Source organism: Papio anubis, chromosome 2 (assembly GCF_008728515.1).
Source record: "Papio anubis isolate 15944 chromosome 2, Panubis1.0, whole genome shotgun sequence".
Lineage (NCBI taxonomy): Eukaryota > Metazoa > Chordata > Mammalia > Primates > Cercopithecidae > Papio > Papio anubis.
Window position 1 is genome coordinate 82,925,001 of NC_044977.1, and position 13,645 is coordinate 82,938,645.

The following is a 13,645-nucleotide window of genomic DNA, read 5'->3' on the forward strand; positions in this document are numbered from 1 at the left end:
AGGATGTGCAGGTTTCTTACATAGGTAAATGTGTGCCATGGTGATTTGCTGCACTTAACCCATCACCTTGGTAGTAAGCCCAGCATGCATTAGCTATTTTTCCTGATGCTCTCACTCCTCCTACCCACCCTGACAGGCCCCAGTGTGTGTTGTTCCCTACCCTGTGTCTATGTGTTCATCTTTTTCAGCTCCCGCTTATAAGTGAGAACATGCAGTGTCTGGTTTTCTGTTTTTGTGTTAGTTTGCTGACGATAATGGCTTCTAGCTCCATCCATGTCTCTGCAAAGGACATGATCTTGTTCCTTTTTATGGCTGCATAGTATTCCGTGGTGTATATGTACCACATTTTCTTTATCCAGTCTATAGTTGATGAGCACTTAGGTTGATTCCATGTCTTTGCTATTGTGAATAGCACTGCAGTAAATATACACGTGCATGTACCTTTATAATAGAATGATTTCTATTCCTTTGGTATATACCCAGTAATGGGATTGCTGTGTCAAATGGTATATCTGGTTCTAGGTCTTTGAGGAATCGTCATACTGTCTTCCACAATGGTTAAACTAATTTACATTCCCACCAACAGTGTAAAAGTGTTTCTGTTTCTCTGCAGCCTCACCAGCATCTGTTGTTTCTTGACTTTTTAGTAATCACCATTCTGACTGGCATAAGATGGTATCGCATTTTGGTTTTGATTTACAGTTCTGTAATGATCAGTGATGTTGAGCTTGTTTTCATATGTTTGTTGGCCACATAAATATCTTCTTTTGAGAAGTGTCCTTTGCCCACTTTTTAATGGGGTTGTTTGTTTTTTCTTGTAAACTTGTTTATGTTCTTTGTAGATTCTGGATATTAGACCTTTGTCAGGTGGATTGATTGCAAACATTTTCTCCCATTCTGTAGGTTGTCTGTACATTCTGATAGTTTATTTTGCTGTGCAGAAGCTCCTTAGTTTAATTAGATCCGATTTGTCAATTTGCGTTTTTGTTGCAATTGCTTTTGATGTTTTTGTCGTGAAATCTTTGCCTGTGCCTATAATAAGGATTAAAGACTTAAATGTAAAACCACAAATATGTATTTTTTTTTTTAAATGAGGAAAAACACTATGGTACCTGGGAGGGCTACTAGTAAAGAATTGCTTCTGGAAGGAAATCTGATCTCACTTGAATCTAAACGTAACATTATCAAGTGGTCTAGTAAATGAAATCGAATTAAAAGTGAAAATATTTAACTATGAAGTGTTTCTTCCAATATTTAAATCCCACTTGTAGAGTGTCCAATGCAGAACCATGTCATAACATATTCTATTCCGTGGTAGACTGTGTTATTTTGAAGTTTCATCCCATTTTTGTTTGACATAAGTGTTTCGACATAAATGCCAATTTTGTCTTTCACTTAAAGAGTCAGTTTTATGACCAGTCATCCTTTCAATGTTTGCTACTATAGAAAATATGATGAAAATGAGACTTAGTGGTGACAAAATCAAGAAATAAATAAGAAGTTCATACTTTGAATTTCTTCTCCAGTTCTTACTTTTGCATACCAGCTATGCCGTATGGATAAGTCTAATGTATTCTTAGACTTACTGTGGCACATGTTATTGCCACATTTTACGTGCATACAATTAATGCTTTTTTGCTTGAACTTCTCAAATAGTTATGTGTGTGAAAGTATTTTTCCCTTAAAATAAAGCAGTTAATCACCTTAGTTTGTTTTAGATGTCTACAAATTTGTGATATGTAACTCTTAGATGTAAATTTAGATAAAATACTACAAATTTGGACTAAATGTTTCTATCTTTTTAGACCAGAATTAGAAGAGGAACGAAATGCCCTTATTCTTCAGTCTGCAGCTAACAAGAAACAGCTGAAAGACATAGAGAAAAAAATTTTAGAAACATTATCATCATCAGAAGGAAACATTTTAGAAGATGAAAGTGCAATTAAAGTCTTAGACTCTGCCAAAATGATGTCCAATGAGATAACAAAGAAACAGCAGGTGAAAAAAGAATCCTGGAAATCTTTTGATTTAAATCTTAAGATTCTTAAAAAATCTTAAGATTCCTATTTTCTTCCAGCCCCCAGGGAAGGTGCTGGAGTAGCCTTGCTGGAAAGGAAAAAGAAAATGATAAAATACCAAAACATAAATTTAAACTCTTAAGAGAATATCTTACTGTTAAATTATTTAAAACCTGGTCTGATCTATATGGTATGTATACACAGAAGAAATAAATTTAGAATGAACGTTTAAAAATATATTTATTATTATTGGATAGGTAAGGAAGGTATTATTAGAAGTATCGGATAGGTATTATTGGATAGGTAAGGTATTATTAGAAGTATTGGATAGGTATCCAGTCTCAGCTTTCTACGTATAGCTAGCCAGTTTTCCCAGCACCATTTATTAAATAGGGAATCCTTTCCCCATTTCTTGTTTTTGTCAAAGATCAGATGGTTGTAGATGTGTGGTGTTATTTCTGAGGGCTCTATTCTGTTCCGTTGGTCTATAAGTCTGTTGAAACTGGATTCCTTCCTTACACCTTATGCAAAAATTAATTTAAGATGGATTAAAGACTTAAATGTTAGACCTAAAACCATAAAAACCCTAGAAGAAAACCTAGGCAATAACATTCAGGACATAGGTATGGGCAAGGACTTCATGACTAAAACACCAAAAGCAATGGCAACAAAAGCCAAAACTGACAAATGGGATCTAACTAAACTAAAGAGCTTCTGCACAGCAAAAGAAACTACCATCAGAGTGAACAGGCAATCTACAGAATGGGAGAAAATTTTTGCAAACTACCCATCTGACAAAGGGCTAATATCCAGAATCTACAAATAACTTAAATTTACAAGAAAAAATCAAACAATCCCATCAAAAAGTGGGCAAAGGATATGAACAGACACTTCTCAAAAGAAGACATTTATGCAGCCAGCAGACACGTGAAAAAAATGCTCATCATCACTGGCCATCAGAGAAATGCAAATCAAAACTACAATGAGATACCATCACACACCAGTTAGAATGGCAATCATTAAAAAGTCAGGAAACAACAGATGCTGGAGAAATAGGAACGCTTTTACACTGTTGGTGGGACTATAAACTAGTTCAACCATTGTGGAAGACAGTGTGGGGATTCCTCAAGGATCTAGAACTAGAAATACCATTTGACCCAGCCATCCCATTACTGGGTATATACCCAAAGGATTATAAATCATGCTACTATAAAGACACATGCACACGTATATTTATTTCAGCACTATTCACAATAGCAAAGACTTGGAACCAACCCAAGTATCCATCAATGATAGACTGGATTAAGAAAATGTGCCACATATACACCACAGAATACTATGCAGCCATAAAAAAGGATGAGTTCATGTCCTTTGCAGGGACATACATGAAGCTGGAAACCATCATTCTGAGCAAACTATGGCCAGGACAGAAAACCAAACACTGCATGTTCTCACTCATAGGTGGGAATTGAACAATGAGAACACTTGGACACAGGATGGGGAACATCACACACCGGGGCCTGTCGTGGGGTCGGGGGAGAGGGGAGGATAGCATTAGGAGATATACCTAATGTAAATGACAAGTTAATGGGTGCAGCACACCAACATGGCACATGTATACATATGTAACAAACCTGCACATGTACCCTAAAACTTAAAGTATAATTAAAAAAAAAGAATTGGAAAGGTATTATTATTGCACAGGTAAGGTATTATTAGAAGTATCGGATAGGTATTATTATTGGATAGGTAAAGTATTATTAGAAGTATCAGATAGGTATTATTATTGGATAGATAAGGCAGGCAACTTGGGTTCATTCAGATTTTAATTGACTCTTCTCTGGAAAACTGAATTTGAGAGTTTGTCTTACCTCTGTTTCTGATTGGAGTTCTTGGTGGAGGTAGTTGTTAGTTAATTGAACAATAAGGGATTCTAGGAATAAATAGAGATTCTTAGACATTAATTCCATCATTATCTTGTCATTTGTCAGGAAGACAGGTATGAGAGTTGAGGGTGGCAGATGGAGGAAGAGAGCAAGTAGTCTACAGCCAATAATGGATTTATTGCAAATTCACCTAACAGAGCTCAATGAGATATATATATATAGAGAGAGAGAGTGTGTGTATATATATAATGTGTATATATATATATTGTGTGTGTATATATATATTTGTGTGTGTGTGTGTATATATATATATATATATATTTTTTTTTTTTGGAGACAGAGTTTTGCTATTGTTGTCCAGGCTGGAGTGCAATGGCATGATCTCAGCACACTCCAACCTCCACCTCTGGGTTCAAGTAATTCTCCTGCCTCAGGCCTCCTGAGTAGCTGGGATTACAGGTGCCCGCCACCATGCCGGGCTAATTTTTTTGTATTTTTAGTAGAGATAGGGTTTCATGATGTTGGCCAGGTTGGTCTTGAACTCCTGATCTCAGGTGATCTACTCGCCTCGGCCTCCCAAAGTGCAGGGATTACAGGCATGAGCCACTATGCCCGGCCCTGAATGATATTTTTATACTACTTCTCTTTTTATAAAATAATACAATGTTATAAACAGAAAAGGCATTAGCAAGCAGTTATTTTTTGTACTTCATAGTTGAGAAAACTAGGGCCCAGAAAGGTTGGCTGAGGCCCAAGTTTACACAATTAAATGGTATTACAGAATGACTTCTGTAAGCTAATATTATTGATCTTCAGGCCTTTTGCTTTTCCTTGGCCCACCAAATGAGTTACGTGCTCCTTCACTTTAGGGTAATTAAAAAATAAAAAGAAACCTAAACAGAGATTGCACTAATTACTCAGCATCTCTCCACTGCTTCCCACCCCACAATGCACTCTTGCTCTGAGACAGAGGACTTTTTTGTTGTTGTTGTTGTTGTCGTTGTTGTCGTTGTTGAGACAGTTTCGCTCTTGTTGCCCAGGCTATAGTATAATGGCGCCATCTTGGCTCATCACAACCTCTGCCTCCAGGGTTCAAGCAATTCTTTTGCCTCAGCCTCCCGAGTAGCTGGGATTACAGGCATGCGCCACCACACCCGGCTAATTTTGTATTTTTAGTAGAGATGGGTTTCTCCGTGTTGGTCAGGCTGGTCTTGAACTCCCAACCTCAGGTGATCCCCCTGCCTTGGCCTCTCAAAATGCTGGGATTACAGGCGTGAGCCACCGTGCCCGGCTGGACAGCGGACTTTCTAAAGGTCTAGGCACCCTTCCCTTTTGGATAGATTTATTTTGCATGAATGTGATGGTAATCATTCTTTCTGGTCACTTGTACTATTTGGTGTTTTGTTTTGTTTTGGGTTTTTCATCTTGGGGGAGCCAAAGGAGTAGGGTCTTAGAGTAATATTCTGTGGCAGCCCCCAGTCTGGGACCATGGCTGAGATATTCTATCATGTCTTCTTTCCCAATACCTGTCCATCAGAGCAGAACAAGCTACTTCTTGCTCCCTCACCAAAATAGTTTTCAAAGGGTAAAGAGGATAGGGAGCATTTATTGCCTTATTTCCTATTAAGACTCGAAGAGAAAGGGCGATATAATTATTTATTTGTTCAAGTACTTTATCTTACAATGAGAAAAACATAATAAATTATAGTCCCTTTCTGACTGGATCCCATTGATCATTGCAAACACAGTTTTAAATTCATTATATGGTTTGAGCTAAAACATACTCCATATTTGACCCTGACTTCCAGTCTACCTTTCTCCACCCACCTAATGTAAGAAAAAACATCTGCAGGGAAGGCTCTCCAACATAGTCAAAATCTGCTTTTGCCTTTTCTATAAACCCGCAAGATTACACAAACACAAACAAAACCTTACGAGTTTATTCTAGAGATTTCAAAGTTTACCCCTACTGCTACTCCAATGATTTCCTGACTGAAGTTTAGTCTTTTTTATTTTTGGAAAGTATTATATATATAAATATCACAGACCAGAAAAGTTTTACAAGTAATGAGTTGCCCTCTTTTAACATCTTAACATATACTCACAGTGTTTTTCTTTCTTTCTTTCTTTCCTTCCTTCCCTCCCTCCTCCCTCCTTTCCTCCCTCCCTCCCTCCCTCCTTCCCTCCCTCCCTCCCTCCTTCCTTCCTTCCTTCCTTCCTTCCTTCCTTCCTTCCTTCCTTCCTTCTCTCTCCTTTCTTTCTTTCTTTTGAGATGGAGTTTTGCTCTTGTTGCCCAGAGTCAGTGCAATGGCACGATCTCAGCTCATAGCAACCTCCCCCTCCTGGGTTCAAGCCATTCACCTGCCTCAGCCTCCGGAGTAACTGGGATTACAGGCATGCGCCACCACGCCCGGCTAATGTATTTTTAGTAGAGACGGGGTTTCTCCATGTTGGTCAGGCTGGTCTCAAACTCCGGACCTCAGGTGATCTGCCCACCTCAGCCTCCCAAAATGCTGGGATTACAGGTGTGAGCCCCTGCACCCAACTCACAGTATTTATTTCTTAGAAAATATCTTGTTCTTTGATTTTAGGCTATTAATGGTAAATGATATTTAAAATGTATTTATATTTCTTAAGCCTAGCATTTCATGCTAAGGATTCAAGTTTAGCAAACACTGTTTTTAAGTATACATAGATCAAACCATGGAATATGAATTAAGTTATTATTTAATGTTTAAAAATTATGGCCCGGTGCAATGGCTCATGCCTGTAATCCCAGCACTTTGGGAGGCCAAAGCAGGTGGATCACCTGAGGTCAAGAGTTCGAGATTAGCCTGACCAACATGGTGAAACCCCATCTCTACTAAAATACAAAAATTAGCCAGGTGTGGTGGTGGATGCCTATAATCTCAGCTACTTGGGAGGCTGAGGCAGGAGAATTGCTTGAACCCAGAAGGTGGAGGTTGTAGTGAGCTGAGATCGTGCCACTGCACTCCAGCCTGGATGACAGAGCAAGACTCCCTCTTGAAAAAATAAAAATAAATAAAAATTATATCTGCTGTTTGTTTCTGCTTGCTATTGCTGTTAGTTGCAAAATGGCATCTGAATTGAAAGTCAAAGTTTAAATAGCAAAAGGTTTAAATGAGAATACTAGAATTACGCTTTCTTAGATAAGATGTCATTAATTCACATTGTCAATAACTTTGTTTTACTTATTTATAGTTAGGACTGAGATTCCAAACTTATTTTTAGTTCATTTGTGGTTATACAGTATAATTTTGGGGAAAGTTTGTTTGCAAGTAACAGGAACCCACTTGAATTAGCTAAAATAAGAAAGATACAAGGGAATAATTTATTTTCCCGATTATAGGATATACATCCAGACCTCAAGGATGAATGGAAGACCTTAGGTTTCTGTGCTCTCTATCTCTTCCTCTACTTCCGGGGCTGTGTGGTCATTCTGTGCTTCCCTCTACTGAAGACCAATTTATTTTAAGACTTTTTTATCTCTTCCTTCATATACTTATCTAGCATGTAGGAACCAACATGTAGAAAAAGTCCTAGTACCTTTTACTCCTAATGCCGATGCCACCTAACTTCAGTTTCTGAGGCTTTTAAAGTCTTAATTCTCTAGGGAAATTTTTGATTACCTTATCTTGGATCTGGTTTTATCCCTGCCTGTTGATTAAATTAGCAACAAACAGGATTTGATATAAACATGACTACATAGGCGTACCATTCATCAGAGTCTGTGGATAGCATTACCAAAGAAGGAAGAGTGAGTTGGAATAGTGCTCGAAACATTTTTTCTATAGAATATCAACCTATCAGATTGAGTTGGAGAGCTATTATCTTGGAGAACATTTTTCCTTGGGGGTTGAATATCTACAGCCCTGTTAAGTTAGAAAATTAAACATATGAGAAGCTAGTTGAAAAAGCATCCTTGGGTATAAAACCATCAATCAACAAATAGTTTTGAATACCTACTTTGCCAGACTGTGCAGGGTTCCAGTACATGAGTTAACACCGTAAGTACACAAACATGTAAACTTGCTCTCCATCCCTCTCTCCCTCTTTATCTCTGACCTGTTAAAAGAAGGTGAATGACTACGGTAGACACTGATCAGTCAGTCAAAGAATAAGCAAAGTTTTCTTATTTGGTATGTCTCAAGAAAGAGATGGTTGGTAGCTGATCAAACTGTTAATCTAAAGTTTAAACTTATTTTTTCTTTTTTCCTCTCTTGTTCCTCCTCTCTCTCCTTCCCCTTTCCTCTATCCCTAGTTCTTTCCTTCATCCCCTTTTGTTTTATTTATTTCTGGCTTTCAGTATGATAAAGCCCTCTCTTGTAAACCATATTTAAATTCATATAATGTTATTGAATTGAGATTTTAAAAAAATATATAAACTTCATTATATGAAAAGTACATAATTAAAATACTCTTCCTATTTCTTAATCTTGCTTTTTCTGTTCTTCTCTTAGATTGCAGAAAAGACAGAACTCAAAATAGCAGAGTCTCGAGAAGGCTATAGACCCATCGCCAAACACTCATCAGTATTATTCTTTAGCATTGCAGACCTGGCTAATATTGATCCCATGTATCAGTACTCTCTTACCTGGTTTGTCAACCTTTATATCAACTCTATTCATGACAGGTAAACATTCTCTCACTTTATTCATCTTCCCAAGGTTGGATTTTCACAGCCCTTTCCATTTAAAAAGTAATTCCATTTAAAAAGTAACTTTTTAAAAAAACTTACATAATGTATATTCATTACAGAACATTAAAAATTTGAAAAAATGGCCAGGTGCAGTGGCTCACACCTGTAATCTCAGCACTTTGGGAGGTTGAGGCAGGCAGATCACTTGAGGTCAGTTCAAGACCAGCCTGGCCAACATGGTGAAACCCCATATCTACTAAAAATACATAAATTAGCCAAGCATGGTGGCAGGTGCCTGTAATCCCAGCTACTCAGGAGGCTGAGGCAGGAGAATCGCTTCAACTCAGGAGGTGGATGTTGCAATGAGCCAATATGGCACCCCTGCTCTCCAGCCTGGGCAACAGAGTGAGACTGTCTCAAAAACTAAAAATATAAAAAAGTGGAAAAGTGAAAGAAAAAAAGACACATGAAAGATAATAAAAATCTTCTTTCTATTTTAAGTTGTTGTTTCACTCCTACTCAAGATTTAGGCATGGAGGGATTAATTCTAGTTTTTTTTCTTGTCTCTTTTAAATATTTCAGTGAGGCAGGCGCATGATTTGTTTTTCCTCGCAACTCTAGTATATCTTTCTCCAACCTTGAGGTCTCTAAAAGGCTTCAGTCCCACATTTCTTTTTTCTTTATTTAATTTTATTTATTTATTTATTTTTGAGACACGTGTCACTCTATCACCCAGGCTAGAGTGCAGTGGCACAATCACAGCTCACTGCAGCCTCAACCTCCCGGGCTCAGGTGATCCACCCACCTCAGCCTTCAGAGTACAGGTGCACACCACTATGTCTGGCTAATTTTTGAATTTTTTTGTAGAGATGGGGTTTCACCATGTTGCCTAGGCTGGTCTCGAACTCCTGGACTCAAGAAATCTGCCTGACTCAGTCTCCATAAGTGCTGAGATTACAGGAGTGAGCCACTGCACCTGGCCCCACATTTCTAATAGTTTTCTGGATATTTGCACTTTAATCACTTAATGAATGTATGCAAATTTTGGAGTCAGACTGGAGTTGAGGATTACACCTCAGTTCTGCCACATACTAGCTGCATGCCTACAGGCAAGTTCGTTAACATGAGGTAATTGCCGCAATTTTTCTTATCTATAAAATTGGGATAATAATAGTAGCTACCTTTTGAGTTTTTGAGAATTAAATGAGATAATATTTATAAAGTGTTTATAACAATGTCTGGTATTTAGTAACTGCTGTACTTTTTAAGTAAAATAAAAATACAACTTGAGCCAATCATGTATGCTGTAAGAAATTTCTACATTGACTCTTGGTAGAATAACCTCTGCTGAGTGATTGAAATCCCTTCTCAGTTGGCATTTGGAATTTGAATTTATGCAACCCATATGATGAAGGAAATTCAAGTTAAAGAATCGACATAAAAATGTCAGTATCAAGTTTTGGTGAGATGTGGAATAATTGGAACCCTCTTACACTGCTGGTTGGATTTTAAAATAATGTGGCCACTTTAGAAGTTCTTCAAAATATTAAACCTAGATTTGCCATGTGACCCAGCAATTCCACTCCTGGGTATATACCCAAGAGAATTGATTGCATATGTTCACACAAAAACTTAAAGTTAAAAAAAATTTAGGCATAAAATGCTATATTCATGTTACTTGGGTTAGTTTTTCCGCCTTCAACATGAGATGTTATTCATGTGAAATACAGTTAAGTTCATTTGTTTATTTTTATGTTTCATTTTAGGATTTTTCTTCATCTTTTTTGACTTTAACTTTATTATATGTTTGAGTACAGACACCATTAATGACTCCAAAATTCAATCCTGTACAAAAAGATCTACTCAGAGAAGTGTCAATACCACCATCCCTTTCATCCCATTCCCATGGTCTTATGTATTACTTTTTAAAAATCAAATTTTTAATTTTGAGTTAAGTGTAGATTCACATGCAATTATGAGAAATAATAAGGATCTCATGTACCTTTTACCCAGTTGCCCCAATGGTGACATTTTGAAAACCTGTAGAACAATATCACAACCATGATAATGACATTAATACAGTCAAGATACAGAATATTTCTACCACCACAAGGATATCTGTGTTGCTCTTTTATAGCTATACCCACTTCCTTCCCATCCTTACCTCTTCCGTAACCCTTGGCAACCACTAACCTGTTCTCCATTTCTATACTTTCGTTACTTCAAAAATTTTATGTAAATGGAATCATATGGCATGTAACTTTTTGAGATTGGCTTTTTTTACTCAGCATAATTCTCCAGGGATTCGTTCAGGTTGCTATGTGTATAAATATTTGGCTCTTTTTGATGGCTGAGAAATATTTCATAGCATGAATTTACCACAGATTAAAATCTGTTTAATCGTTTACCTGTTGAAGGACTTCTGAATTATTTCCAGTTTGGGGTTACTATGAATAAAAGTGCTATAAACATTCATGTACATATATTTGTGAATAGAAATTTTTATTTCTCTGAGATAAATACCCAGGAGTGCAATTGCTGGGTTATGTAGCAGTTGTTTGTTTAGATTTTTTTTCTTTTTTTTTTTTTTTTGCAAACAAGACATAGGGTTTATTGAGGACTCTTTTTTTAAGCTTTTAGGTTCAGGGGTACATATGCAGGTTTGTTATACAGGTAAACTACATGTCACAGGGGGTTAATATACAGATTATTTGGTCACTCAGGTAATGAGCATGATACCTGAAAGGTAGTTTTTTGAACCTCACCGTCCTCCCACCTTTGAGTAGGCCCCAGTGTCTATTGTTCCCTTCCTTTTGTCCAAGTGTACTCATGTTATATAAGTGAGAACATGCAGTATTTGGTTTTCTGTTCCTGCATTAGTTTGCTTAGGATAATGGTCTCCAGCTCCATCCATGTTGCTGCAAAGGACACGAGTTCATTCTTTTTGGTGGCTGTGTTGTATTCCATGTTGTATCTGTACCCCATTAGTTTTATCTAGTCTACGATTGACAGGCATCTAGGTTGATTCCAGATCTTTGATATTGTGAATAGTGCTGTGATAAACATACGTATATGTGTCTTTATGGTAGAACAATTTATATTCCTTTGTGTATATACCCAATAATGAATTGCTGGGTCAAATGGTAGTTCTGTTTTAAGCTCTTTGAGAAATCTCCAAACTGCTTTCCATGGTGAACTAATTTACATTCCCACCAGCAGTGTATAAGTATTCCCTTTGCTCCACAACTTTGCCAGCTTCTGTTTTTTTTTTTTTTTTTTTGCTTTTTAATTATAGCCGTTCTGACTGGTGCGAGATGGTATCTCATTGTGGTTTTGATTCGCATTTCTCTAATGATTAATGATTTTAAGCATTTTTTCATATGCTTTTTGGCCATGTGTATGTCTTCTTTTGAAAAGTGTCTATGTCCTTTGCCTACTTTTTAATGGGGTTGTTAGTTTTATGCTTGTTAATTAATTTAAGTTTCTTATAGATTTTGGATATTAGATCTTTGTCAGATGTACAGTTTGAAAATATTTTCTCCCATTGTGTGGGCTGTCTGTTTACTCTGTTGATAGTTTCTTTTGCTGTGCAGAAGCTCTTTAGTTGAGTTTTTAAAAAATTTTTAAAGAAAGTGACAGCCTGGGCAACATAGTGAAACCCCATCTCTACAAAAAAAAAAAAAAAAACAACTAGCTGGGCATGGTGCCATGCACTTGTAGTCCCAGCTACTTAGGAGGCTGAGATGGGAAGATTACTTGAGCCCAGGAGGTAGAGGTTGCAGTGAGCTGTGATCATGCTACTGCACTCCAGCCTGGGTGACAGGGTGAGACCCTGTCTCAAAAAATAATAATAATAAAATGCCAAACTATTTTTTAGAATGGCTACATCATTTTATATTCCCATAGGTATTATATTTTTAAATTGAACTAAAAAAATTGAAAGCAATATATGCTTATTATAAACATTTTTTGGAATATGAAAGTATAAAGAATATCAGTCATAACTCCATCCAGTAATTACATTTATCCATATGTTTTCTGACTTTTTATGTATTTTTTTTCTTTTTGAGACGGAGTCTTATTCCATTACCCAGGTTCAAGTGCAATGGCGTGATCTCACACTACAACCTCCGCCTCCCGGGTTCAAGCAATTCTCCTGCCTCAGCCTCCCTCATAGCTGGGATTACAGGATTGTACCACCACCCGTGGCTAATTTTTGTATTTTTAGTAGAGATGAGGTTTCACCATGTTGGCCAAGCTGGTCTCAAACTTCTGACCTCAAATGATCCACCCACCTCGGCCTCCTAAAGTGCTGGGATTACAGGCAAGAGGCACCGTGCCTGACCTTTTCATGCATTTTTAAAATATGTGGATCTGTCTCTAGATTTTGTGCTTATTTGGGGCAGGCAAATGTTTCATAATTCTTTGTCTCTTACACTTCCCTCCCTAGCATAGAGCCTTACACTAATAGAGATTTAATAGGCATGTTTTTTTAAATTAACTGATTGTTTTCAGTCACTGTGAGGCAGAATAAGATATTTAGGATTTGGAAAATAGAGAGATGGTATAAGCCATATTTCACTTTCTCAGAGAATTATACCCTACATTTTAAAACTTTTTATTTTAAAATACTTATGGACTCATGACAAGTTGCACACAGAAAAATATGTGCAGAGAGGTTTCATGTACCTTTCATTTTGTTTCTCCAATGCTAGTATCTTGCCTATAGTACAACCAAGAAACTGACATGGTTACAACCCATAGAGCTTATTCAGATTTCACCAGTTTTACGTGCCCTCATGTGTGTGTCTTTATATGTTTTTAATAGTGATACTTTCGTAAAATAAAAAGTGCATATGTTAATTCACATTGCTTATATTTTCCTAGTTTTGTTTGACAATACATTTTCCTTCTTTTTAACTTTTAGTAACAAATCCAAGATTTTGGAAAAGCGCCTACGATATTTAAATGACCACTTCACATACAACTTATATTGTAATATATGCCGATCACTATTTGAGAAGGACAAGCTGTTATTTTCCTTTTTATTATGTGCCAATCTTCTTCTGTAAGTTACTTGC

General features: G+C 36.9%; 1 protein-coding gene across 1 annotated transcript in view; it reads left to right on the forward strand.

Annotated features, from left to right (window-relative positions):
• DNAH12 (dynein axonemal heavy chain 12) overlaps nt 1–13,645 on the forward strand; it is a 255,190-nt gene that overhangs the window by 192,274 nt on the left and 49,271 nt on the right. The window contains exons 60-62 of the mRNA XM_031663269.1: nt 1,806–1,998; nt 8,386–8,558; nt 13,492–13,632. Of these exons, the coding sequence (XP_031519129.1) occupies nt 1,806–1,998; nt 8,386–8,558; nt 13,492–13,632 (507 nt within the window). The remainder of the gene's footprint in view (nt 1–1,805; nt 1,999–8,385; nt 8,559–13,491; nt 13,633–13,645) is intronic.